This window comes from Xylocopa sonorina, chromosome 1 (genome assembly GCF_050948175.1).
Source record: "Xylocopa sonorina isolate GNS202 chromosome 1, iyXylSono1_principal, whole genome shotgun sequence".
NCBI classification, from domain to species: domain Eukaryota; kingdom Metazoa; phylum Arthropoda; class Insecta; order Hymenoptera; family Apidae; genus Xylocopa; species Xylocopa sonorina.
The window spans coordinates 16980982-17006385 of record NC_135193.1 but is presented as its reverse complement, the minus strand read 5'-3'; the positions used below and the strand labels follow the sequence as shown (position 1 = coordinate 17006385).

At 46.6% G+C, this 25404-nt stretch overlaps 3 protein-coding genes across 4 annotated transcripts; 2 read left to right on the top strand and 1 right to left on the bottom strand.

The window, feature by feature from the left end:
* The first annotated feature begins 5569 nt into the window (after positions 1 to 5569).
* Positions 5570 to 11101, top strand: LOC143432684 (neuropeptide CCHamide-2 receptor-like). Its single transcript, XM_076909497.1, has 7 exons — positions 5570 to 5629; positions 6214 to 6456; positions 7704 to 7852; positions 8212 to 8411; positions 8528 to 8709; positions 10296 to 10510; positions 10714 to 11101. The coding sequence occupies exons 1-7, from the start codon at positions 5600 to 5602 to the stop codon at positions 10910 to 10912; spliced, it is 1218 nt and encodes a 405-aa protein (XP_076765612.1). The 5' UTR covers positions 5570 to 5599; the 3' UTR covers positions 10913 to 11101.
* A 2196-nt stretch (positions 11102 to 13297) lies between these two features.
* On the top strand, positions 13298 to 14606 carry LOC143426742 (uncharacterized). Its single transcript, XM_076900368.1, has 4 exons — positions 13298 to 13405; positions 13530 to 13583; positions 13699 to 13804; positions 14136 to 14606. The coding sequence occupies exons 1-4, from the start codon at positions 13388 to 13390 to the stop codon at positions 14567 to 14569; spliced, it is 612 nt and encodes a 203-aa protein (XP_076756483.1). The 5' UTR covers positions 13298 to 13387; the 3' UTR covers positions 14570 to 14606.
* A 352-nt stretch (positions 14607 to 14958) lies between these two features.
* On the bottom strand, positions 14959 to 24966 carry LOC143432603 (6-phosphofructo-2-kinase/fructose-2,6-bisphosphatase). 2 transcript variants are annotated; one of them, XM_076909354.1, is made up of 6 exons: positions 24011 to 24966; positions 19650 to 19814; positions 18963 to 19132; positions 17893 to 18276; positions 17273 to 17542; positions 14959 to 16997 (listed from the first exon to the last, which is right to left on the bottom strand). In XM_076909354.1, the coding sequence occupies exons 1-6, from the start codon at positions 24225 to 24227 to the stop codon at positions 16569 to 16571; spliced, it is 1635 nt and encodes a 544-aa protein (XP_076765469.1). In that variant the 5' UTR covers positions 24228 to 24966; the 3' UTR covers positions 14959 to 16568. The 2 variants fall into 2 exon arrangements, with proteins under 2 accessions (XP_076765469.1, XP_076765477.1); XM_076909362.1 differs by lacking the exon at positions 24011 to 24966 and adding an exon at positions 20490 to 20733.
* Between the last annotated feature and the right edge of the window lie 438 nt (positions 24967 to 25404).

The following is a 25404-nucleotide window of genomic DNA, read 5'->3' as shown; positions in this document are numbered from 1 at the left end:
GTTATTTTAATAACTCTCCTCTTCTACAACCGTGAAACACGAAATTGCTGACTGAAACGGCGGAAGATTGATCTTCATTCGCCGTGCTCGCGCCGCCGGTGTTGACACGGGGCTGCGCCTCTTTTTCCCCCTCGTTTTTCACGCCCGTCATCGACCATTCCGGTGTCAGACGACGTCGTACAGATGAAGAAGCGACACGATTAGAAGGGAACAGACACGTTATACATTATTTAGGGGAGAGAGTCGCGAGGGGCATCTGCGTTCGCGATACCGCGGCGCGTAGTCTGGCGTAAACGAGATTTGTAGCAGGTACAACGGCGTCGGGAATTAGCGTCGCGATCATTTGAAGGTACAGCCCCGAGGAGGCTGATCAAGACCGTTTCCGCGAAACGCTATTTTCTTCTTCTTAACCGTGCGATACAGTCGTCGCGAGGGAAACTTCGCTGGACGCGACGCCGCGCCATTAAATGGAAATTAACGATTTCCAAGCGGAACGGTGAGTTTTATTAAAACGAAACTAGGTAACAAGTTTTTAATAAATCTCGACCTTGCTCTAGGAGCGCGTGTTACGAATGCTCGACGGAGCTGGGTGTACGTAACACGTGCCACCACGGTTCCCCGTAAAAATTGGGTAAAAGCAAGGAAACGCAATCGTAACCAGCCAGGTCGGAACGGCCGGGATTCGAAATTGATATGGAAATGAAAGCTCCACGAAATGCGACCCGGAGGCGACTCTTCCCTCGTTCAAATCTGCGCTACCCCACGCGTTCCGTTCGGGCTGATTGATAAATTCTCAGCTAGCTCGCTCGAAAAATTTCATCTTTCCGTAATAATTGCCGGCGATTCGATCCGGGGTCGGATCGATCCCCGCGAGTTTTCTAATTTCCGAAGTTAATAAAATCGAGAAGCCTCCGGGAACGACGTCGAGCAAACATCCGTTACGTGGTATTAAATTTTAACAACATATTTGCACAGCCTCCGCTCGCCTCCCGTCTTTACTCCCTAACGAAACCACCCCCCGATTATCGTCCTGGCCAAGTTTTAGCCTGTAACCGTGCCCCGAACTTTCTCTTTTTCTTCCCCTGGTGTTTCGTTTGCGCGACGGTCGACGGTGCGGCAGGTGCAATCCGAAACTTCGGCCGCTGTCGCCAATTGGAAAAGTTGTATTTTCGATGCTGTCAAAGACCCTATGAAGTTTCTCATTAACTAACCGCTCACTGCAAAGGAACGCGTGAAGTTTCGGTATTGCTAGTAAGGAAATTTGGAGCGGAACAAAGCCCAGGAGCCAGGACGATGGATTCGTTTGAGAGCACCTATTAGCGACGAGAGATTTCGCATCCAGGAATTGCGCTTTGCAAACATCTTCCGTGATACGTACACGTTGCCTCTTCGCGGGCTTGGTTAAGCTGTGCGTCAACGCTCGCAAAAATTATGCGACCGAGCGATGCCTTAAATAATTACGGTCGCGCTCGATCGCTCGCCTGAAATAACGCTCGCGAGAGAGCCGCGCCCGAATTCGATGCTGATGCCGCGACCGTATCGCAGGATCTTTTTTTAGATCGAAGTTTCCAACTTTCACGAGGCTCGGAAACGTTCTATCAGCGTTATTCCGTCGATACCCGGCCTGGTCGTTAGTGCGGGAGTTAAACGATCCTGAAACCCTTAAAAAGGATCATGACGGGAGTATAGTTGGTAAAAATACACGGAGGGAATTTTCAGCGAAATCTCCTCCTGTCACGATTCACTTCTACCAGTCATCCATTTTCCATCGACCTACCGCTTATCGTTCGCATCTCCCGTCTGCGTGCACGCTCCTAGAAATCCGTACACCTGTTTTCCACGATCCAAACGACCAGTAATTCGGCAACGTCTCAAACTTCTCGATAGACAGTCCAGCGACTCTTGGAATTTCTCGAAGCGGCGCACACCTCGTAACACGTATGTAACATTGACGTTGCACAGAGGAAACTCGCGTGAAAGGGCACGGTCCGAGCGCGAAAGTTTCGAGCGATATTAATTACGCGAACGTAAGTCACGAAAGCCTCGAAGGGATTTCTGGTCCGTGTGGCATCTCGACTCGGTCAAAATTAATGGGCCGTGCCCTGTAGCCAGCGCATCTAACAGCATCCCCGATGTGGATCGTCCGTAATAATAAAGATCGTGGGTTCCGCGTTCGGGGGTAATTCGTTTCAGCGGACGTGGCCGGCGAAAACGTCAGCGGCGTTGATGGCGGGAACGTCACGACCCGCCTGGATAAGTTGAAAAGCGTGTCGATGGGGCAAAGTTTCGCGCTTATGACCGATTGAGTTTGAACGCGCATGAATATGCGCGCGGTAATTAAAATGGCACGTCGTTGCGTCCGCGTCGTCCATTTTTCAGCCACACTTCACGAGCCATCGGTTTCGGTCGCGTACGCGAAATATGTAAATGACAGCCGCGTTTTTAGAAACGCGAAACCCGTGAATCGCACCCGGGTATACCGTCCAGATTATCATCGTTAAAAATTGGATTTAATCGCAGGCCAACCGCGTCGTATTTACGCTGTGACACCTGTTAGCTCGTCGGTTTGAACAAATTCACGTAGAATATAGTTGGCTTCGACGCGAAACAGTTTCATATAATCGTGTCACGCCGTCGGTGACACGATGGGATAGTGGTCGTATCAAATATTGGACGTATTGCAAATTATGGGCAATATTTGCCTTAAATGCGATGATGGCAATTTCATTCCAGCCGCTCCAAGAGCTACGGATCGATCGTCGAATCCGCGCGGTTCACGTGAATTTATTTCAATCACCAGACGGGAATTGCGACTACGAGATGCTCCTCCCGTCACGATTCGGATTTCTCTCTTCTGGTCGAGGAATTCCAAGACCACGATTTAATTTCTTCGTACCTACTGAGAACCGACAGAAAAGTGCAGCGCGGGTATTCGCGACTGAAGAGAACGGTAGACGTTCACGTTGGTCCCCATCGATGAGTCGATGGGAGAAGCAAATTGCAAGTTTTTAAGAGAGATATAACAGGACAGCTCCATTCATCCCGCAATCTACGCTGCCCTGTGACATTTCACATCCTTCATTTCCGATGTAACCTACTCAGAACTCGTGTATTTCATCGTCCGTTCGAGCACGCTGGATACTTTTAATGTAAGTCGCGCGAAACACGTCACACGGCTATATTTCGTTCATGCACCGTCTGCCTCGAACTCATTCATGAAGTTAGGAGTATAAATCTGGAGTGATTCATGGGACAGGGAACGTCGCATTAAAGCGCTATAAACCTTCGCGAAATAGGATAAGGAGACACGGAACACCCAATGAAATATACCAAGTCGTGAAACCACAGAGGCGCGTCAATATATCGCGTGCGAAACTTCTGGGACATAATCAGATCGCAACAAGTGTGCGACAAACGTCGATGTAATTCCCTACGAGTGCAAGCGACTCCTCTAGTATTTTTAAGCTCTCCGCAATCAACTGGGCGAAACGTTTCGCCGTCGAAAGACGAGGCATCCGAGTAGCTGGTGGCAAAGTAGGGTCATAACTTCACAGTCGAAAGAATCGTTATGGGAGCCTATAAAATTTCGAGAGATACGTACGAGGTGGTGCGAGCTACGAAGACGCTCGTGAAATTTACACACACGTCCATCGATGACGTTGTTGCGACGCGTCATAAAATCGCGTACACAAGGATAGAAAATTCCTTTGGGAAGTCAAACAGCGTGGAACGAAATTCTTGCTACCTATCAGTATTTTATTCCTCGCGAGGCGAAACATTGTTCCACGTGGAAGGCCATCGAGTGGTTCTCGCTAATGAAAGGTGGAGAACGTGATTAATCTCCCGAGAGTGTACAGCGTTTTGTACGAGTGCCGCTAAGCAGTTTATTAAAAAATACTTGGAACGTCTACCCGGAATAGTCCCCGACGGCGCTTCGAATCCGTCACCCGTGGACTGTTCGTTTCGATTTAGAGCAAAAAGTTTATATAGCGTCGCTATCTGATTAATTTTTATTGTGACGCGATTCGTTATCGAGCAGCCAGATATCGAAACGCAAGTTTTCACAGGACAAAAAGAATCGTGACGCGACGTCGAATGAAAAATTTCTCTATAGCGAAACCATTTCTCTTTTTCAACCGGAACGGTTTGTATGAAAAAAAAAATATGAAAATTAAAAGAGAAACAGAAAAATGATTACAAAAAAAAAAGAACAGATAAACAGTGCGTGCATATTGTCTGACAAAACGGGTGATGGAAAGATTTTCATTTTTCCCCTCGATGGCTCTCCTACAACAATATTTCCTTCATTTTCTCTAAAGGTTTTATGGAGTGGTGGTTAGATCTCCGGAGATTGCAAGGATGCTTGGCTGCAATTTGTAATTTTAATGCGAGAATTTTTAAGAATGATCGTATTCTGTTCTTCGCGCGTTAACTCCATGTTTCTAAAATTACGCGCAAGCCAATTTCAGCGTCAAATTACTGCGTCAAACGAATAAATTACGCGAGAAGGGGCTGCGGAACAGGATGCGGATCAAGGTGCAAAATGGACAAGTAACTTCGTTCGTATGCGGCCAGACACGTGGAAGAAATCCACGGAATCAGATGTTGGATACGTGAACATACGGGACGTTTTAGCTCGAGAAAATCAGAATTCTGAACTGCGATCCAAATGTTTCCCTCGATTTCTTCCTCTGTAAACAACTGTAAGCGCTAAATCACGTAAAAAATTGGAAAGCACAATGAGAGACGACCGAGATCAAAAAACAAATGTTCGGAATAACGATAGAGATTTACAGAATGATGTACGCGTTATTTAGTAAAAGATTTTTCGAGAAACTGATACTTCGATGAAATATCGCCTGTCGCTCGGCCGAGATCCATTTTTCCCGTACCTTTTCTCTGCACTCTATTTTAAAGAATATACATTGGATTTGCGTGCCGCTGTCAGGAGATGATATTAAAACGTCGAGACAAAGTTTACGAGATGTAATTTCTCGGCGAGCGTCAATGACTGAGGGGAAATCGTTTTCGCTCGAGGAACACGGGACGTCCCTCGATTTTTTTTTCTCTCCCTTTTCCTATCCGAACGGAGAACAAAAAACAGGAGAAAATATTCGTCTCCCTCGTTGGTAAGCGTGCGGGTCCCTATCTTTTCCCGTGTTCCGTTCCATTGCAAACATCAAGCTTCCATGGTGTGTTAACAATCGTTGCATCGCGCGGATTCCCCCTCGAGGGAAAATTACACACTATTTTCCGCGCGGAGTTCCTCGTCGAAATTGCTTCGACCGCGCATAACTCCGGCCGAGAGCTCTCGCAAATTTATACCGAAAATAAGGGCGATTTATTTGGTCGGTTCTGCGTCCAACGGTTGACACGTGCTCCTTTCGTTTTATTTTTGGCCGGGGAATTTACGATCGGCCACGCGTGCACCCCACTCGTACTATCCGCGCAAGTATTCGTCGAAAGTGGACCGTCATTGTTTCGATTGAAACAATGTGCTCGGGCACTCGATCACTTTAGCGATCATCGGTGTTTCGCGGCGCGTAGAACAGAGGATACACTAATATCGCTCGAATTTTGGTCGACCGCCTGCAAACCGATGGCCGGTCAATCGTCCTGGCTGGTCGAAGTGAATTTTTACCTGGTTTCCGGATGATCGAGGCTCTTACGAACGGGTTACGGGGGGACACAGTGGTCGATTAAAATGCAATTTACCGAACGAGCAGCGATTGATGAAATAAACGCAAATATTCATTTTTAAAATTCATTTTCAAGTGCGCGAGCACCGTGTCCGCTGTTAAAATAAGTTTCACGTTTAATTTCGCGGATATCGAATTTTCCTAGCAGCGCGGAGGTGATCTTAATTGATAAAAATATAATATCCTTAAACACTGTCGATCGATAAAACGATAAAACGCTCTTTACGGCCCGTTGTACGCGCGAAGGATCTAATAAATCTCCGTGGAGATTACCATTCGAGAACTCTGAATTTTTAGAAGGATGTATAACGAACGGAGGTTGAAACTATTTGTGAATCGTTTGTAAGTGTAAGAATAGTACTGTCACTCGTTACATTCTTACTAGGAACGAGGAGAGGAATAAATTCCGGGCGGGACCGTTCGCGCGAAAAATTCAACGTTTATGTTAGACGAGGACGGGGCGGTAAATTGCCGTGGAATATTCACAATAGAAGGGGCGGGTTATTTTTTGCAGATGGCAGTGATCCTGAACGGGACGTCGTTTCCCAGCATGGGAGGAAACGACGACGACGAGGACGATAGTTACGTGCCGTACGACCAGCGACCGGAAACTTACATAGTGCCTGTGGTATTCTTATTAATCCTGGTGGTGGGTGTAACTGGGAACGGACTTCTGGTGCTCACCCTCCTGCGCCACGCCAGCATGAGAAACGTCCCGAACACTTACGTGCTGTCCCTGGCTCTGGGTGATCTTTTGGTAAGAAAAAAGAAAAAAACGGAAAAAACGTAACCAGTCCCATCTCGACGTTTCGCATTCGAGGCTGAGAAATTCGGGACGAAATTCATCGTGTTTACTTCGCGATCAATGTACACGCAGGATAGGTTTCCAAACGTGTTACGCGAAGAAAAAAAAACATTTCTCTCTCTCGTGGCAGAAGCTCTCCTCCTTGGTTCGATTTCGCGTAAATCGGAAAATCTTGCAATAGCTAGGGTGTGTCATTTGTATCGAGCTGTATCGGGTTTGCGCATACTGTTGTACAAGCGCGGATAAATCTGTCGCATGCAATACCACCGTTTTCTGATACTTTTTATCCCGTCGATTTCGATAGGAACGTATGTCGATGCGGACAAAGCCATCGTGCACCTCGAGACAGTCTTCGTTAAAGTCTTCGACATTCGTTGTCGCGGATACCGATATCGGGGAACGAATTAAATTCGCCTATGAACAAGCGATCTATATCTTTATCGACAACAGCCCCGGTTTATGATGGTACATATTGATCGATACATAATTTATAACCTTGCAGACGGATGATCCACGATTGATGCGCACGGTATAGTGGATAAAAATCGCATCAATTACGGCCTTTGTGCGAGCGCAGTAAAAGACGGAAATGTAGCGTAGGAATTATCAATATCGCATTAATGCGAAAATTTCCCGTTATCGTCTGGCTTTCATTTTTCGAGGCATCAAAAGGATGCCTGCCTTTAAATTTAGCGGGAGTTAATTAAAGAGACGCTTCCTGTATAAGTCAATGCCACGGATTCGCTGGTAGCTACGTGAAATATTAAAAGGACGCGCCTCTACGAATCGACAACAATTTGCAGTATTTCTCGCGACTATTTTCTGCTGAATGTGCTTCCGTCGCCGGTATACAACCATTTAATTTTATTTAGCTCGCGCAATAATGAAAGCACTTCGGTAAACGTTCCCGTGCTCGATTCTTCACTCGATAGCGCGTGCAAATGTGACGGCGGGACATTTTTCATTTCGTTTGCCGCCTCGTATCGTAGCTTCGACGATACCATTTTTAAAAGCGATAGGCTTTCAACCGCTGAACTCGAAACAATTAAACATAGAGCACGATGCAGAAATATAATGGATGAAATTCCAAATGGAACGACCGTATTTGCGAAGGTGGCGAAAAAAAAGAAAACAAAAACGACGCGATTGTTTTTTTCCTCGTCCTTCCGCTTTTTTCCCGTCACTTTGATGCATTCCAGGTGATCATGACGTGCGTGCCGTTCACATCTATCCTGTACACGATCGAGTCATGGCCGTGGGGCCTGGCAGTTTGCAAATTATCGGAGTGCGCCAAGGATATTTCGATCGGCGTCTCGGTTTTCACTCTGACCGCGTTATCAGCCGAGAGGTAAGTTGTCAAACCCAGTTACGGCCGAGGAAATTGTTGTTTCAGGGATAGGATAGCCATCGAAACTTTGACGAAGTTCCAGCTCATTAATGGACCAATCGAGTGCTCGTTCGGCCAACGAATCAGTAATCCGAGCGAGTTATTAAATACTAATTCATCCACGCCCCGCGCACGGTAATCGATTAATTCGCATCGCGGGTTAAAAAGAAAAATATTCAACACGCGACTGAAATTCCCGACGCGTGTTAACTTCATTGAGTTCCCAAGGCGAGAATAATGTTAAAGTTTCCATGGATGGGTAACGATATATTTCCGCTAGAGAAAAGAAAAGAAAGAACAGCTGCCCGTGCGTATCGTAGGTACTGCGCGATCGTGAATCCCATTCGCCGCCATGTTGCCGGCCTCAGCGCGAAGCCATTAACAATACTAATAGCCTCCCTTATTTGGGTGCTGGCGATTGTTCTGGCGATGCCAGCTGCTCTCTTCTCCCACGTGCCGCCTGTGATGTTACAAAGTAACCACACCATCCTGATTTGCAGCCCTTTCCCCGAAGAATTCGGTGAGTACGCGGCAAAAAAAGTTACGCAGCCACCCCCTGTTCCACGATCCCACGACCATCCGCAACGCTTCATGAATCGTGCACGCGTACCTTTTACTAATCGGTTCGGATCGCAGGTGAAGGCTATCAAAGAGGAATGGTGATGTTCAAATTTTTGGCGTACTACGCGATACCGTTGTGCGTGATAACTGGGTTCTATCTGGGAATGGCACGCCACCTTGAACTCTCGACGAAAAATATGCCCGGCGAGTTGTCCACCGGTTGCCATCACATGGAACAAATTAAAGCGCGTAAAAAGGTGCGTATGCGAAAAGGTATGTTCAGATACGAACGAGTGGTTTCTCGTAGAACTGAATCGCATTAAACGACCGTAAGCGTAACTCGTGTCAAATGTACACGCGTACATTTAGTTCCGCAGACGGCAAACAATTGCGAGTAATTTAACGTGTGACACGTAGTCGTCGGTGCAATTGATACGATCTGGCCGCTATTTGCGCAATCTGGGCATAATGCACAATAAGGTCGCGCGATGTGTAAGTACATTGAATTGATAGCGGCGAGTAGGCATCGAGCAGGCAAGCCAAGTATGACAACTCCAGGAACGCGGCATAATTTTCAATGCAAGAAGACTAATTACAAGTCGCCGCGAGTCCGCGTTCCCAGCCAATATCTCTGCCGCGCAACCTATTACACTTTCCGCATTGTAGCCGAATGAAAAGCGACGGGACCGATCGGTTGAATTACATCGATACACGAGCCGCTGGAACTTCCTGGTATCGTGCGCGGCAACCCTTCGGTTTTATTACCTTTACTTCGTTTCACTTGATATCACGTACGTCGAAACTTCTTACATAATGTAAGTCCCTATCTGTTGCACTTTCCATCAAAAATAGAGCCGCAGGGTAGAACGAATTTTTCTATCGAAATGTAGTCTAACAATTTTCAAACTCGATTACTCGTTTCTCTGTTATTTTCGCGGTCGACTCCCTTGAACTTCATAATCTCGAACGTTTGCAGCAAAGGAATAACTAGAATTCATGCAACTGTCAACGTCGTTTATGTCATCGAAGACGTTACCTTATTGTGCATCTCGCTTGTGACTGCTTGAACGACTCGATGCCTTGGATCGCCTTGAATCGTTCCACGAACCAGTAGCATCGAAGCGTGACAACCGAAGATACAACGAAACTTTCCAATCATCGTTCTTAACTTCGCTTCTTCCGCGTTCCTCTGCGTCGGGTTCGTTCAGTCGTCCCGTAATCGGTTTCGATGCCAATATGAAACCAAGTTCGTCAATCGGTACAGCTACCGTTTGTCGGTGGAACACCGTTTCACGATCTCGTGGAATCCTATTAGAACAAATACGTAAACGAACAACCTCTGAACATCGCAATGGCAAATCGTTTCCAGATAATGGCTGGGAATCACGTCGAGGCGTGATTCAATTTAAGGGCTATCTATCGCGATCCACGGGTAGACATACCGTACGCGAATCGGAATGGTCTATTCGCTCGAATCTGTTCCTCTTATCTTTTGCTAATTTCTTCTAATCCCTGGAGTGTCTGCAGCGAATGAACTTTCCATTCTCTTCGTTTCTATCGTACTAATGGAAGCCTGATTATCTCAGTTGGACATTTTCCTTTACTAATCCTCTATTTATTTTAATCATGCGCGAGAAGATGGGAGGATAATACTTTCGAAAAGGGAATTAAAAATAGTATGTCGAGAGACGGAGCGAAAGTAAAGAAGAAAGTGCATTACGCTCGAACGTCGACGCTGAGAAATGAAAGGCTTTTCAAACGGTACAAATGACAGGTTCGATTGATCAGCCGATCAATTTCCACTCGGTTCAATTAATTTCATCCCGTTCGCTATGATCGACAGGTCGGAAAGATGGTAATCGCCTTCGTGATTATCTTCTTCATTTGCTTCCTACCGTATCACGTGTTCATGCTGTGGTTCCATTTCTGCCCGTCGTCGAAGAACGACTACGACGACTTCTGGCACGCCTTCAGGATCGTCGGTTTCTGTCTGAGCTTCGTTAACAGTTGCGTCAACCCAATTGCCCTTTACTTTGTCAGCGGAACATTTCGCAAAAGGCAAGTAGAACGGAATCGACGCGTTGAATTGGCGTGTTAAAGTGATCACGTTGATCGAATTCCATGGTTAATCGACACGGCGATATGCATGTCCGCCGTTCTCCGTTAACAATACGATTAGAGGAGATACGGAAGTGCTTCGATTTCTGTAAATCGCTACTTTCCACGTGCAACTTATCTATCGTTTCTGACGTTATTTGCAGATTCAACGAATATCTTTGCTGTGGTTTGGTGGGGGACACTCAAAGGTCGGAGAGGAACGGCAGCCGTAGTGTGAATTTCTCTCAAAAACGGCGCGTAGGGGAGACCAGCTTCACCTCCACGATTCGAAGGCACACTCAAGAACTGAACTCGACGGTTCTCTACGAACTAGGTAACGAGGAGACCACCAGACCGACTTGAGGGTCGGGTTGTAAGTAGATTCTGAGAACGATCTCGCGGGACAAGAAGGCAGGAGGCGTCACAACGGACACAACGCGGCGTAAACGCGAAACGCTGAGACGCCGTTGAAAATCGAGGACCATTTTGGGGTAGCATCGGACGTAAGATAGATCTACGCTGAATGTTTTAATTGTCGAGTATTGTACGATACGCGTGAACGACTCGAATTGTTCGTCGCAGCCGGACGATTTATCGAAAATCTGCGCGTCGAGTCGCGACGATTTTATATTTGACCGATCGGCGAAGGGGCGTACAGCTTCAACCGTAGAAACGTAGCTTGAACATTTTCAACGTCGCTAATGTTACTGACTTTGATGTAAGGTAAGGACGCATACTATCGTTCCCAAGCGAGCCACCCCGATACGAAATCGTCTAAACGTGGAACGCTTTCGACCAATATCTCCTCCTACACCACGCCTTCCACGGTGAAATAAGTAACACAAGCACGTAACGCGAACAACGAAGAGGCGTCCTCGGGGTGAACGGTAACTAACGTACACGCCGAACTTTTCGACCATTTAATCGATCATCGTCCACGAATTAAGCTCATTTCCACGAAACTCGCTTGTAAGGTTGCGATCGTAGGATAAGCTGCAATTTTCATTCGCAGAAACGATCCTGCCCATCGACGTTAATTAGCCCGCTGCAAATCTTGCGACGGGGACAAATTAATTTACACCGAATAATCAGTACTGTTAGTTGCATCCTTTTCATCCGGCCTTCGTTTCCTTCTCCCTTTCGTTTCCCCTTAACCGTGATAATCGGCGAGTCCATCTTGAACGGAACCGATCGATGGGATGGCGCCGCGATTAAATGTAGGAGAGAAGAGAAGCGAAGAGAACGGAGGATTCCAGGCGTTATGGAATCGCGTCAGGAGGTTTAATTAGCGAGCCGGAATGGAAGAGAGGGGTGGAGAATCGGTGTATTAATCGTGTTCTGTCCGATGACCTTGCGTCCTTTGCCTGTTAATCGGGAATTCCTGTTTGACGTGCACCACCCCCTGTTAACAGGATTTAGTATCGCACGTCCATTGCCAGTCACGTTCCCGCGTGTTATAGACGTTCGCGTTGTTCAGATAACGCCTGGACGTCTTCTCGATGTGTCTCTATTATAACTGTAATTAGGCCAACGTAGCGGCGAATGCGTCTCTAAGTGAATCGATACGACGTTGGAATATGTATATTAAACATCCCGACCCGAGCAACTCTGCTCTCGTAGCCCCCCCTTTTCCCGATCTCTCTGTGTGGGCTCGAATAAAATTCATTTCACCGGATCGGAGCGGGGTTTGTCATTCCCACCGAGCCAGCATGCCATTATCGACCATATCCCGCGCCCTCCCCATCCTCCCCACCCGCCCATATCTCCCATATCAGCCCCATTGTTTAACGAAAAATGAATTAACTTTAGCCGTACTCGCGAAATAATTCGAGTTATTACCATTCCGTTGTGCGAGCCGATGAAGCGAAACGCGACGCAACGCAACGCAACGCAACTCGAGAATGCAACCCCTTTAATGGGACGACGATACGATCCATCAGGGAGAATGTACAGAATGGGGATGAAACCGTGGTGCAATCGATACGAGCGTATCGTATAATCCCCGAAAAAAGCAGCTCTGAACAAGAGAAGCTATCTATCCTTCCGGCATTGCCTTCCGCAAACTTTACCTCTGTTTACCATATCGGGCAGTTCTGTTCCCGTTTTGCACGGGAATCGATACGGTGCCGTTTGGTAAGATTTATCAGTTTTATCCGCGGGATCTTTCGCGAAACGGGCTACAAAATACCGTATCGTCTAGCATCGTTCCCGACAACGGTGGGCAACGTGTTCCGTTCGAGTTCCGTTCAGAGTTCGAAGCGAGGGGCGCGTGCCAGCCGTCTTTATCGGACACGGGGCACGCGTCGAGCAAACAGGGGTCGCCTGGTACAATGCGCCTCGCATCTGCAGGGGAGATTCGATAGCTGGTGGGGCACGTCGTTTCCAGGGGTTTTCTGGGGACAGAGGGTGCGGCGGGGCCGGAGGGGGCGAAGCCATGGCCAAACCGTCACCCTCGCAGCAGTTTCGCCTGCAATAAGGGTCGCCACGATTTGGGCTTGTCTAGTCGATGCCGATCGACGCCAGTCAACGGTCGTTTCACAACCGGGTCCGCGTGGAGACGCGAGCAAAGAATTCCTTCCGGTGGGACGAAGAGGGCAGATCGGATGGACAAGGGAGCCATTAACTCGGGAACGGAACGCCTCTGATCCGGGAAGGAAGAAGGAAGAAGCGTGGAAGGAGACTTGAGTGACGAGCGAGGGCTCCGTATTATTTTTGGCCGCCGTTGTGTACTTCCGCGCCACGGGTCGAAGAAAGTGTTATCGAGTCGAGTCGCGTGTGAAAACTCGTTAGTGGGTCGATGGTGAGGCGTCTTCTAATTTTGCCAGGGCCCCAGTGAAAATGAAGAGATACTCGTCGGTAGGTGGTCCGTGGGTCCTGCACACGTTTCGATTCTTTCTTCTGTGCACGCGACCCGATATTCATTTCGATCTCCGTTGCTGGCTCTCCTGTTTCCTCCTTTTGTTTTCTGTTTACCGTGCAGGCACCCTGTTTGGCGGACGGGAACAGCGACAGTAAGAAGCCGAGATCGATCGAGGTAAATTCGTTACGCGGGGGCGAGATCGCGCGTGAAATATTATTGATTCTCGAAATTGTTAAGTGTAAACCGAGAGTACCTAACAGCGTGGGTTCTGCACATGGTGTTTATACAGGAGCCAAACGCCAGGGAGTATCTGCAGTTGGCGCTAGCTAGAGTGCTGGAGCTGCAACGAGAGATCAAAGAGGGAACGTACACGACGAACCACACCAGCGACCTCGGTATATAACGCTGATTTATACTATAAATTCACCGTCTGATATTCCCGACGTATTCACCGATTCTCTTACCAGGCCAATTTGCCGCGATCATTAACCGATCCTCAGAATTTCGAAGCCCCTTCGACTAGACCATGTTTGTTTCGTTTCATTGATCGGAATAGTTTCCAAGATTTCCATCTATCGTGTCTTCTCCGCTTCTAAGCGGGAATCTGCATAACTTTGACGATATTAATTGTCTCGTATTACTAGTTCCCCGGGTACCACCCTTCTACTTTCCCTCGGCTAATTAGACAGATAAAGTTCAAAGGATTCTCATTAAAATGCTTGTTAGGTGAATCCAGCAGCGAGGAGGATCTGTCGAAAGAAGTACTTCGTAAAGTATTCCAGGATCTTCCTGGGACACCGGATACGGTTGGAAAGATCATCGACAGAGCGTCGAAGCCGAAGAACTCTCAGCTGGACGCGATTCACGGTAAAAGGATTCAGCTGCTCGGTTACGACACCTGTCGCAGAGCGGCAGTCGATTTTATGAAGAATGCGGTCCGCGAAACGAAAGGTGGTGGAACGTCCCAGCCTAATTGCTCTGGCTTTCGTCTGGGGACTTACTCGAGGAACGAGCTCAAAATGGCGCATCGTAGAACCGGCTTGCTGAGAAACTCCTCCCGCGACCAAGAAATCCGAGACAGAATGCTGAGGAGCTTGGACCTGCATTTGGCGAATAAACAAAGAGATTATACCGTCAAGTTGATGAGGTCAGCTATATAGGTCGACTAATAAGAGGATTTGCCGGCATCCCGGTGTATTTAACTGAAATCAGGGTGAAGCTCCTCTCTCCATTTCGGTATACTTTTAATTCTACTAAGTAATTTTGCAATTTTACATTTTCGCAAGTTCTAACCAGGGTTTCGAGTGTCGATCGTCTATATTTGATCTAGTCAGATTTATCGAAAGCTGTACCTGTCTCTTAGGAAACACTCTAGTCATGTATATGAGTCATTGAAATATTTTTCTACGATACAATTAAATATACGTAAGCGTGGTATGCATTGTAAGGTGATTTCAAACCGAATTAAATTATTGCGTGAATAATAATAATATCTATGCTTGGGAATTATGGATACGAATGGTCGGTCACGAATGAGACCACTACGATATTTTGTAAAAAATATTTATTTATAATGTATAATTAAAAAAAAAAAAAAAACAAAGAACTTCTAAAGTATCTACGATACATCTTAAACTTTTAAAACGCTCTCAGCAAACTTACATTTCTTGTCCCTCGAATTGAAACAAAATTTAAAAAACGAAAGCAGAGAACGTTGAAACGTTCGCCAATGGATCTCGACTAGATGGCTTTTGTCACTTCTTTCTCGCAAATCAGAGAAACAATTGTATCTACGGTACAGACATTTTCGACTTCTATCAAAAATAAATTTACACTCCTTCGTCTCTCCCTGGTAAATAGTATACTCCGTACGGTTCGTATTAATCATCTTAATCACATTCTACACGCGCGAATCCTCGGAAAGATGTCTCCTATTATGTACTCGAGGATTTCCGCGTAATGCCTAATGAAATATTATGCGCATTTATGCGATCTACGAGGTGTATCTACGTAGCGTTACGTCGAAACGTGACTTTATATCAACGTTAGAACGTGGCTCTCGCAAAAATACGTCAGTCCTTTTTATCGCAACCGCCTTATCGATTATTTTTCGCGTTTTCTTATCGTGGAGAAAGATAATTTTACTCGAATGCAGCTTCGAAGCATCCCGACAGATAGCGCAACGTTGACAGTTTATCATCAGTCTACGAATACAATTAATCGTTACATTTTTCTGTTAACACTTGTAGCGTCAATTCGGTGAACGACCAAACATCCTATCACGCTAGACTATACTAAGACCTTTACTCGTCTCTTACAACGGTAGAAACACTAATTATTATCGTTAAAATATTTCATTCCGTGATTCATCAATTTTCTAAAAATAACGTCACATTGGGAACCGAAGCAAAACAATATCAAATCTAAATTTTAAATTCTAATGCGACAGTCACGGAAGCTCTTTCGTTCGCGTGATCGCTCTATCGATTTAAAATTAAAATGACGTTACAAGTATTCAAAGTTGTCTATCTGTTCGCACTTAAAAATATACAATTAAGGTATTTGTTGTACGATCTGGTATATCATACCTAATGCAGCTACTAATCTTGTTCCTAAAAAAAAATCCTAAGGTTAAAAATAAATTGCTTAAAAATAGGATATAGAGGGCTCCAGCAGCGGGATACAGAGTTGCTGCCAATGAAAGAACAGAATCCCTAAAGAAAAACAAACGGTCAGAGTACCTCTCGCAAAAGCAACGGGTGGCAGCTCGACGACAAATCAAATAAAACGAAAAAAAGAAAGTACAATCGAAACGATCCTCACATAAAATTAATTTCAAACTTGAACAAGAATTACGAACTACCATGTAGCTAACTATCATGTATATCGCTTAATGACTTTCGTGCCCATTTAATGTCATCGAATCGTCCGTTATCCTCGATAATTGCTTAAAACGATCTACGTACGTATCACGAATATTTTCGAATTATTAATAATTCATCCCTATGATATATTGATTTTCATCTCCAATTTCTCCTTTTAAAGCCAATCGATCCCTCCATTCTGTTGGAGGGTGTTTTTTTACCGGTTACATCTCCGCGAAACGCAGTCGAAGAAGGACCGAATTTTGGACGTGATCGTGGATCGTCGAGCGCTTCCTCAGTGTTGCTGGACGAGAGTTGGTCCGTTGCCAGGGTTCCTCCAAGGATCCGGTTTGTCGAAATGAGGTGGGACCGTGATCAGGGCGTCGTCCGCGGTTCTATCCGTGCTACAGTTCTTCGGCTTCACTCGAGTGGTGTTCACGCACTCGATGGGCAGCTTGAAATACTCGAGCTTGTAATTGTAGCCCTGACTGCTGACCCGGATGATGGTGTGCAACGGAACTTCCATGTACGGCAGCTCTTCCGGTTTCTTGTCCATGAAGAAGCCGATGATGCAACGCAGAATAGCTTGATGGGACACCACCAGGACGTTGTGGGATCTTTGCAGCTCGGAAAGGACCGGGTCCACGCGGTGCATCGCGTCGATGTAGCTCTCGCCCCAAGGATAACGATAGCGCAGCTTATCCTGATCGCGCCACGCGAATTCCTAAACAGAACGATCGAATTAAGCGCGCCGTGACAAGTACAATTGAACGAAGTTTCCTGCAATCTACTTGAAAGCTATACTTTCGTAGCTGTCGCTCGAAACTCTTTGGGGTAAGCCAAGAGGTGGTTACTTTTTAGGAAGATAAGATTAGAGCCGGTTTTCCTATCTAGTGGCTGAAGCCAGATAAACTGGACCGAAACTTTAATAAAACTGGCAGGTTTACTCGACAGAGCTCGAGGTAGAATTCAAACGGGGCTTGGTTTATCTCGAATTACCTGCGGGTAATGCTCCTGCATCTCCTCGTAGGAGAGGCCCTCGCAGATACCGGCGTGGAGTTCGTTGAGCGCCGCAACGTGTTCCTGAGGCGCCTCGACTCCGCGCGCGGTCGCGATGGTCCTTCGCAGGCGGCTGGTCAGCACGCGCAGGTCAGGAATACGCATGGCGTTGAACTTGTTGGCCAACGCCTGCGCGTATCTTTCGCCACGGGCGCTCAACACCGCGTCGCCGCCAACTTTTCCCAACACGTTGAACTCGCTTTCACCGTGCTGTAATAGAACGATTATATCTGATATCGTTTGCCTTGCATTCGAGATAAGAGTCGAAACACTTTCGAAAGAAACGAAATGCACTAACCGTGAACACCGGACGTGAATAAGTATGACCTGATAACGGGACGTAAATACCCATTGAAAAGAAAATTACGAAAATTGACAACGAACCGCAGATAAGATAGCGAAAGACTCGAAACACGAGGCTTACGTTGAAAATGCTCGCGAATGTGTCGTGAAATCGTACAAACTTCGTAACGCGCGCAATGTTGTCAAGAGCAAACGCTCGAATGCGTCTAAGCTACGAATTTGAATGATACCAAGAGTGAACTTGCTCGAATACCAACCCGTGAGAAATAAAGTGTGTGCGGTTTGACGGTGACGCTTCCCAGATAGCTAAGTACGCTCGTCTCCACGTGACCCGAGACTTTACAAGCTTCGATGTCCATGCTGCCGGTGTCGATACGGATTCGAGGGTAGATCTTCTCGTCCATCGGCTCGTAGCAACGAACGTAGTGCGCTACCTTGAGCCGCAGATCCTCCTCGGCCCGTACCGAGTCCATACCGGCGTAGTCGGCGCTGTACCGCAGTATCTCCTTGTAATTGTGCTCCAGGACGACAGGATCGTCGCAGACGCACTCGACGAAAAGGACGCGGTAACCGAGCTGTCCGCAAAAGACATCGAAGACCTCGGCGCGCTGCGCTCGTGTCACCAGCGTTGCGTCCAGGATCTTCAAACAGGAAAACTCTTCAAATTAACTAATTGCTGCGATTCTCGCAGATAGATATGCGTACACGCGTACACGTGTATCAAACATTCGTTTGGGAATCAATGATCGTTTTATTTGACAGATATATACGAATTTACATCGTGATGTTCATCTCTCTTAGATTACATCCTTACTGTACAAAAGATCGTACCGTCTATCCAATTCTTAACTATCCTTTAATACTTTAAAGTTACGCGTGTATCGATCGAGCAACGATTTCGAATAGCATAAAGCCACCTTTTAAGACACGGTCGACTATTGCGGTTTGCTATCATGGAACGTAAATAGAAACGCCGTGGAAAAAAATAACCCAGGCACAAAGTTGCACGACGAGATTTCGATACGACTCGACGGAGAAAGGTAGACCTGACTCGACCGGCTTCTCTCTAATTCTCGCGTCGACCACCACCGTTAGCCATGAATCTAGCATCGCCACGATCGTTGCTCTCCGTTCTACTTATTAGATATCGAACGACACTCGAGGGACAAGTATGCTCGCGTATCGCCACGGCTGTCTCGTTTCGGCCGGTTGAACGGTACAACGACCCCGACCCTGTTTCTCAGATCCTCTCCGATCAATTTCTAACCACGTATCGTTCCCGTTTCGATCACTGGATTCACCTCCGGATCGTTCTCGTGATGCTTACAGCTACGGAATTCCCGGCTGCGAGCCACGCGACGCAGTCGTGCATCGCGTCTCGTTGGGCCAGGGCCCTCAGTGCCGCGTTCGCCGTGTGATCCGGACGGAACAGCTCGTGCGACACCGCCTCGCCGTACGGCTCCAGCCTCTTCCTTCGATAGTCGCTGACCCTCATCACTGAAAACGATATTTCAACAGCGGTTCGTTACTGGTTCACCTCGAGACATCTGTTGTCGAAAGAACGTAGCGAGGCCGTTAAGGGCCAGCCAGTTCGACGCAAGAGTTTCATTTATAGCACCGGGAGCGATAATGTGTTCTTGGGATCTACTATTCTAAAAGACGCTGGTTTTCAAAACGAGTAGGTGGAAAATTACCAGCTTGGAAACAATAAAAATGCATTACGAAATACCGTCTAATAGTTATTCCGAAAGCCATTAATGTCAAGCCACGTAACCAATGTGCCGAATGTCTCGAACGCATATGAGAAGTAAAAATGCAGCAGGCGCGGAACTAATCGATCAACTGCATAAGTTGCTCATAATTGAACCGTGAACGATCGAGACGGTGAAAAAGAAAAGAAGATAATTGGAGGCAGGCTGGGACGCTGTAGAGCCTCGTAAAAGCATGGGTTCTTTTATGTTCGTGTTACGTCCGTTGGAATGCGTTATGGAATAAATAAAGTTACATTCCCTACCTTTAGTGGATACTCCATTCCAGTTGAGTCTGCGCGAAAGGCATTGGGCCACTTGGCTTTTTCCACGACCTGGTAAGCCGCACATAGCGATCACCACCCCCGCGAACTTGCGGGGCGATTTCGTTATCCCTGGCGCCCTCATCCCGATTTTCTCCTTATCGGGTTCTAGAAACAGTGGAAATTACGATAAGTCGCCGGTTACGCAATCAATCGTACAATTAGTTGCATTCTCGCTGATCCTATCCGAACGCTTGGCCGCCATTGTAACCGCGAGACAAAGCCTCCCTTGTGTAACAAAGACGTCTACGCGAACAGCTGTATGCACGCATCGCGCATAAATTTAACGATAAATCGCGATCGAAATAGCATGTAAGAATTTTCGCAAAGAGTTCCTTTGCGCGACCAGTCTACTCGTTGTTATATATAATGATCTACTTTGGAAGGTGCATCGGTGCAACGATGATAGTTTTGGATCGTCGCCAAGTGAAACGCAAGCCAACCATTATCCGAAAGATCATTAGCGATACGAACGCGACGCACGTAGCTTGATAAAAAATTGGAAACTGCGATTGTGTCGCAAAATCGTGCAAACGCGGAGGACAGAAAAGCTATACAATTAGTTGAGACGTAACCACGATCAACAGCTTGAAATTATTCCTTTGCACCATCATCGAATGAAATATTCAGTTTTTCACCAAACGGCGTGGAATAAATTTCATATTGCACAATCATTGCGTGTATTGGCTAGATAAAAAATTAAGCCTGAGCGCTATTTACATATTCAGATAAAAATCTTTTTTACCATTTAGCATTCGAAGAAGAAGCAACAACAATTCTTACCGATCACACACATATTTACTACGCTGTGCTATCAACACGGTGTTCGACCCTCACGCGTTCGAACCAATGTTGAATCGATAACGTTGAATGCGTTTCAATGCTCTACCACCGGCGAGACCAGTTCGCGAGCGTGCGAATTGTTCGGGCAAATCGACCGTGCGAATATCGAATGAACACTGACTCTATCCCGTTGGTCACACACCGAGAACCGACCGTTGGTGAACTTTATATTTAGAATTCTCCTCTTGCCCGAGAGCTTTTGGCTGTGCTTTCTCGACTGCCAGCTCTTTCGTGGTATTAACCTTAAAAACAGACTTGCTTTCCATACCTCCGATTCATCGTCCAAGAAACACTCTCTCCTACACCGTTGCCGTATTTTAATACATGTTATGCAGTGCACAAATATATACAATTATGCAAATATAAACATTTTTCTTACTACAGTTCGCGTGCTAAAAATAAGTATACGATAATATCAGAGGCATTAAAATTGGCACGTTGTTTGCAAGATAAGTGGGAAAAAAGTCGAGCGATACGAAGACTAAAAAGTGTTATCTCATCCTATGAGAAATGTTCGGATAAGAAGTTGGAAATGCCCGTTATCGCGCGATATTTTTACTCGAGATGTTCTTAAACGTAACAATCAACGCTTTTAGAAGTGATAAAAGGGTCACTCCACTCGATCTAATTATAAATTTCGACGGATTTTCGCCATGACCAAAAGCACGTTCGCCACGAGATGTTTGTCAATAATTTCGTAATTCGCGATCGTTTGACTTCATTTTCGTTCGCGTATCTTTTCGTATCAGCTAGCGAGTGTCATAAAAAAAAGAAATTAATTATAAAATAGACCTTTCGAACTGGAGTCAAAAATCAACAGAGTTCGTGTCAAACTACTTTATAACCATTCCACGCCCGCAATGTTGTGACCAGTAAAAAAACAAAGCGCGGCAGAAACCGCGATTTCGCTACAAGAATGATTAAACGATACGATGTATAATTTCATAGATCGAAGCGCAGTTTCGAATATCATCGATACAAGAAACAGATATCGATCGATACTGAACGTTATTGTATGTACACCGAGAATTCGCGTGAAACGTGTCGTTTGATGATTCGTGCGTTGACCTGAGTGTCATCGCTCGATTCATTATTCAAACGTTGAATTGTGACGGTCACATGTGTGCGTACGTACGCGTCTACCCGTCACGCAACTCCTGGCATTGTACGCATGAATACTAATCAGACAATTTTTTACCTTGCGAAGTGGCGCAATGCTAATCGTCGCTTTCTACCTGAACATGTTCGCGTCGATCCAAACTCATTCTAATTGGACGTAAGAATAGATTCCCATTCGCGCTTCGTCCCAATTGCATTTTTTCGGCCATTTATCGCTGCGTGTCCGACCGCGAACGCATAAGTCCACTTGGAACGACGCAAGTAGAAGTATCCGCGGAAGTCATCCGGCGGAAACAGGGTCAGTGGCGGAAAATCGATAAACGGTCCAACGGAGAAAACCACGGTCATTGCATCAGAACGGGCGGTGCAACCCTTTACGCACGCGTATCGAATTCGCGAAATTCTCACGACTTTTACGTAAACGGTAAAAAAAGAAGTACCGCTTGATAATTACGACCGCTACGCGAGTCAGGGTACACGAGTTTGATAACACAAGTGGTATCCTGAGAAGCTCTCGTGGGTAGCCTAGAAGTTGAGATAAAAAAAGCTGTTGATAAAGAACTGGAACAGTCGAAATAGATTCTAGATAACGAGCATTTGCGTCAAATGTATGAGAACGCGTTGGAGACTGACGCTCGTAAATGATAAGGCGAACTGTTTTGTCGCCTGTGTTTGCAAAGGCGATACATAATAATTGACATCTGTTGAAAGCGAGGCACATGCAACGAGCATACGCCAACCGAAGGTAGCGATTCAGATGAACGCAACAGGCAGACTCCAGGGTGACGAAGGTGTTTTTTAGGGCTTATTAGCATGTGCAGCGTATGGCGTGCGCGAGACAGTCGTCCGTCGTACAAGCGTTTCTAATAATAACCCCATGCAATATCCTTGAAGTGACTTTTTCCTTTCCGTTCTTTCCCTCTCTCTGCTTCGTACAATCCTTTCACGTTTTATCGCGAGGTAAACATTACTTGGCTTTCGCGAATTTCTGTTTAATCTGTTATGTCGCTGATCGTTCTAACGATATGACATCCGTATCACGATGAACGCCACGTCGTTTCTTGATTAGATTACAAGATTAATCAGCCGTCTTATAACGTCTCGTAATACCGAGCGACGCCCTACCCGATGAAATCTTAATCATCCAATTCGTGAGTAACGAATCGTACACGTGCGGATATTTGTTTGATGCGTGGATCGTTCCAACCAACAATGCCAGTCAATTACAACTATTATGTATCTATCGTTAATTTATGTTAGCGTGAGTGTCGAGCGTTTATTATACATTGGCCTTCGACGTCGGCCGCCGTTGAATAATCTGCATTCATTCGCGAATAACAACCTCTGTACTCGAGGTCGCGTTAACCAGCAAAACCAAGTCTCCGGTATGGTTTCTCGCGACTAGCCGGTCTCCCTCTCTTCGACCACGAGAATGAAGATCCGGGAAATGGTATGCTGGTATAATTTACTGGTAGCTTCATTAAGTCTTTCTCTCGTATTTGTTTCGCTGCGTAGTCGTTAACCTCTGCAATCGACGTTGTTTTTGCGAACTGGCTCGTGCCCGTCACGCTTTTTATTGATAGAGGGTTTATCGTTTCGAAAATAGAAACCCCCGGAGGATTGACGGAGAAGCGTAAAAAGCGCGCGACCGGCGATAAATAAAATGTTACACGATACCTTTATCGACGTACGTTATTATTTAACAAGACTTCGCGACAGCCGCCACAACCCGCGAAATGACCTTTCGATAAATTAATCTTCGCGTAAAAAATTACGCGTTTTTTCTCCCTTTTTCATTCGGGAATCTGTTATTCATTGTTTATCCTCCTCGTGGCTCGCCTCGTTTCGAACAACACGCTAATCTCCCTCGAGAATGTACGCCCGATTTTCGTGCAGGCGACACGAAAGTCTATTTGTACCGCGAGGCTTATTTATAGAGACACTCCGATTTCTCGCGAGTCTCAAGTTTGTGAAACCGTGGCCTGATTTCGTACGATCTTTTACACGAACCGCGTTTACGTTTTCCCTGACACGAGTCGAAACAAGAATCCGAAGGAGACGAACACGATACCGTGTCGCGTGTGGCTTGGCTCGAGAAAAATATTGCCCCGTTATCGTCGAGGCAGCGTTGAATCTTGCATTTTTCCGCGGTTTACCTGTTTGCTAAGGCGACAATTTCCAAACGACAGGGCTCTTTCGTTCTCAAAGACAAGGGAATCACGTAACCGTACGAACATTTCGTAGAGTCAACGTGTGCTATATGAAATATCACCAAAAATAGACTGGTCGCGCATGAAAATAATACTTTATTGCATGTAAGCGTGTCTGGTTGCTCGTTTTACCTTGGCGCTGCTCCTCGGCACTCGGAGCCATAATGTTGGCGCTCGGCTTGATTTCCCTCTGTCCAGCTGCGCTGGAGGCGTTAGCTGCCTGTACTATGATCGGTTTATTGCCTCCTTCTTGGAGGATGCCCGTTTGTAGAGCGAGATTCCTCACGGCGAGACAGTAGCCAAGAATCGGTGCTGCCAGCAGGTCAATGCAGGAGGCGACCCAGGGCATAACCCGGTGGGCAAAGCTATACGATGATAGACGGCGTTGGGTTCTCGATTTTTCCTCCGGGAGATACGAGCCAGAGCAGGTAGACGAGAACAGGGATCAATGACAGGAAGGATGAAAGGGAGTCTGACAACACTTCTCCTTGAATTATCCAGCGAGCAAGAGCCCTCTATTTGTACTACAGATACTCGAATACGGTGGCCTATTGCTAGCCCTCCTTTTGTCCCTTCTGCCGTTTACTTTTAGGCTAAAGTTCTTCCGAAAAGTGGTCGCTGCTCGTGTGCCGTATTATGGACAACAGGTCCTCCCTCATTCCAATTTGCTTGATCCTCACTTCCGGAGCCAGTTTGCGAGCTTCTTTGTCTTTGCTCGAAGAAAAGCCCAGTTCTCCTAGTCCTTCCCCTTGCCTGGATAGACCTTTCTCCGTCGTCGATTTACCTGACAATGGAATTATCGTCGATCCGTCTAACGAGTTGCGGTCGACCTTTTACAACAGTTGTTTATACTAACTGGTCGGCTGTGCGCACGCGCTGGCACAAGTGTTTGCTAGTAGTTTACATAGTCGCGGTGCTGCCCCGCCGTCTTCTTACGCACCGGTGCTCCCTTTTCGTATCCTTTTCCCACTCTGTCGTCGTACGATAGAGAGACTCTCACCCTTTCTGTCGCTTTCTCTCCCTTTCCCGGCCACGGGACAATACGGTTTCACTTGGACACTTTATTTGATCGTTCGACGCAGAGGATCTGCTGCTCCTCGTTCGACCGGTTTGCAAGGTGAACTTTTTGATGTACCAGAAACTTTCGACGCTCCGATCGCTCGTTCGAATTTCAAATCCGCTTCTACTCTCCGGCGTGGATCTGCGTTCAGGACGTTTACTCGGTCGAGCGTTTGTCACAGCTCTGAATACACGCGAGACAGCCGTCGTGCAGCCGAAATGGGAGTGGAGTAGAAATGGTGGTTGTGGTTACGTGGAACACGCAGTGTCTCCAGACCGCTCGAGGAAGTTCCAGCGACTGGTGTTCCTTCATCTGCTGCAGCTTTTAGCAACATCGACCGGACTTGGTGGGCGCCCTCTGTTGAAACCAGCCAATCGGAAGCTCCCTGGCCCCTCCACGTTCGCGCAGCAACCGCGCTGGGAACACAACGAATGTATTCACGTTTACCGACGAAACGTTTCTATTT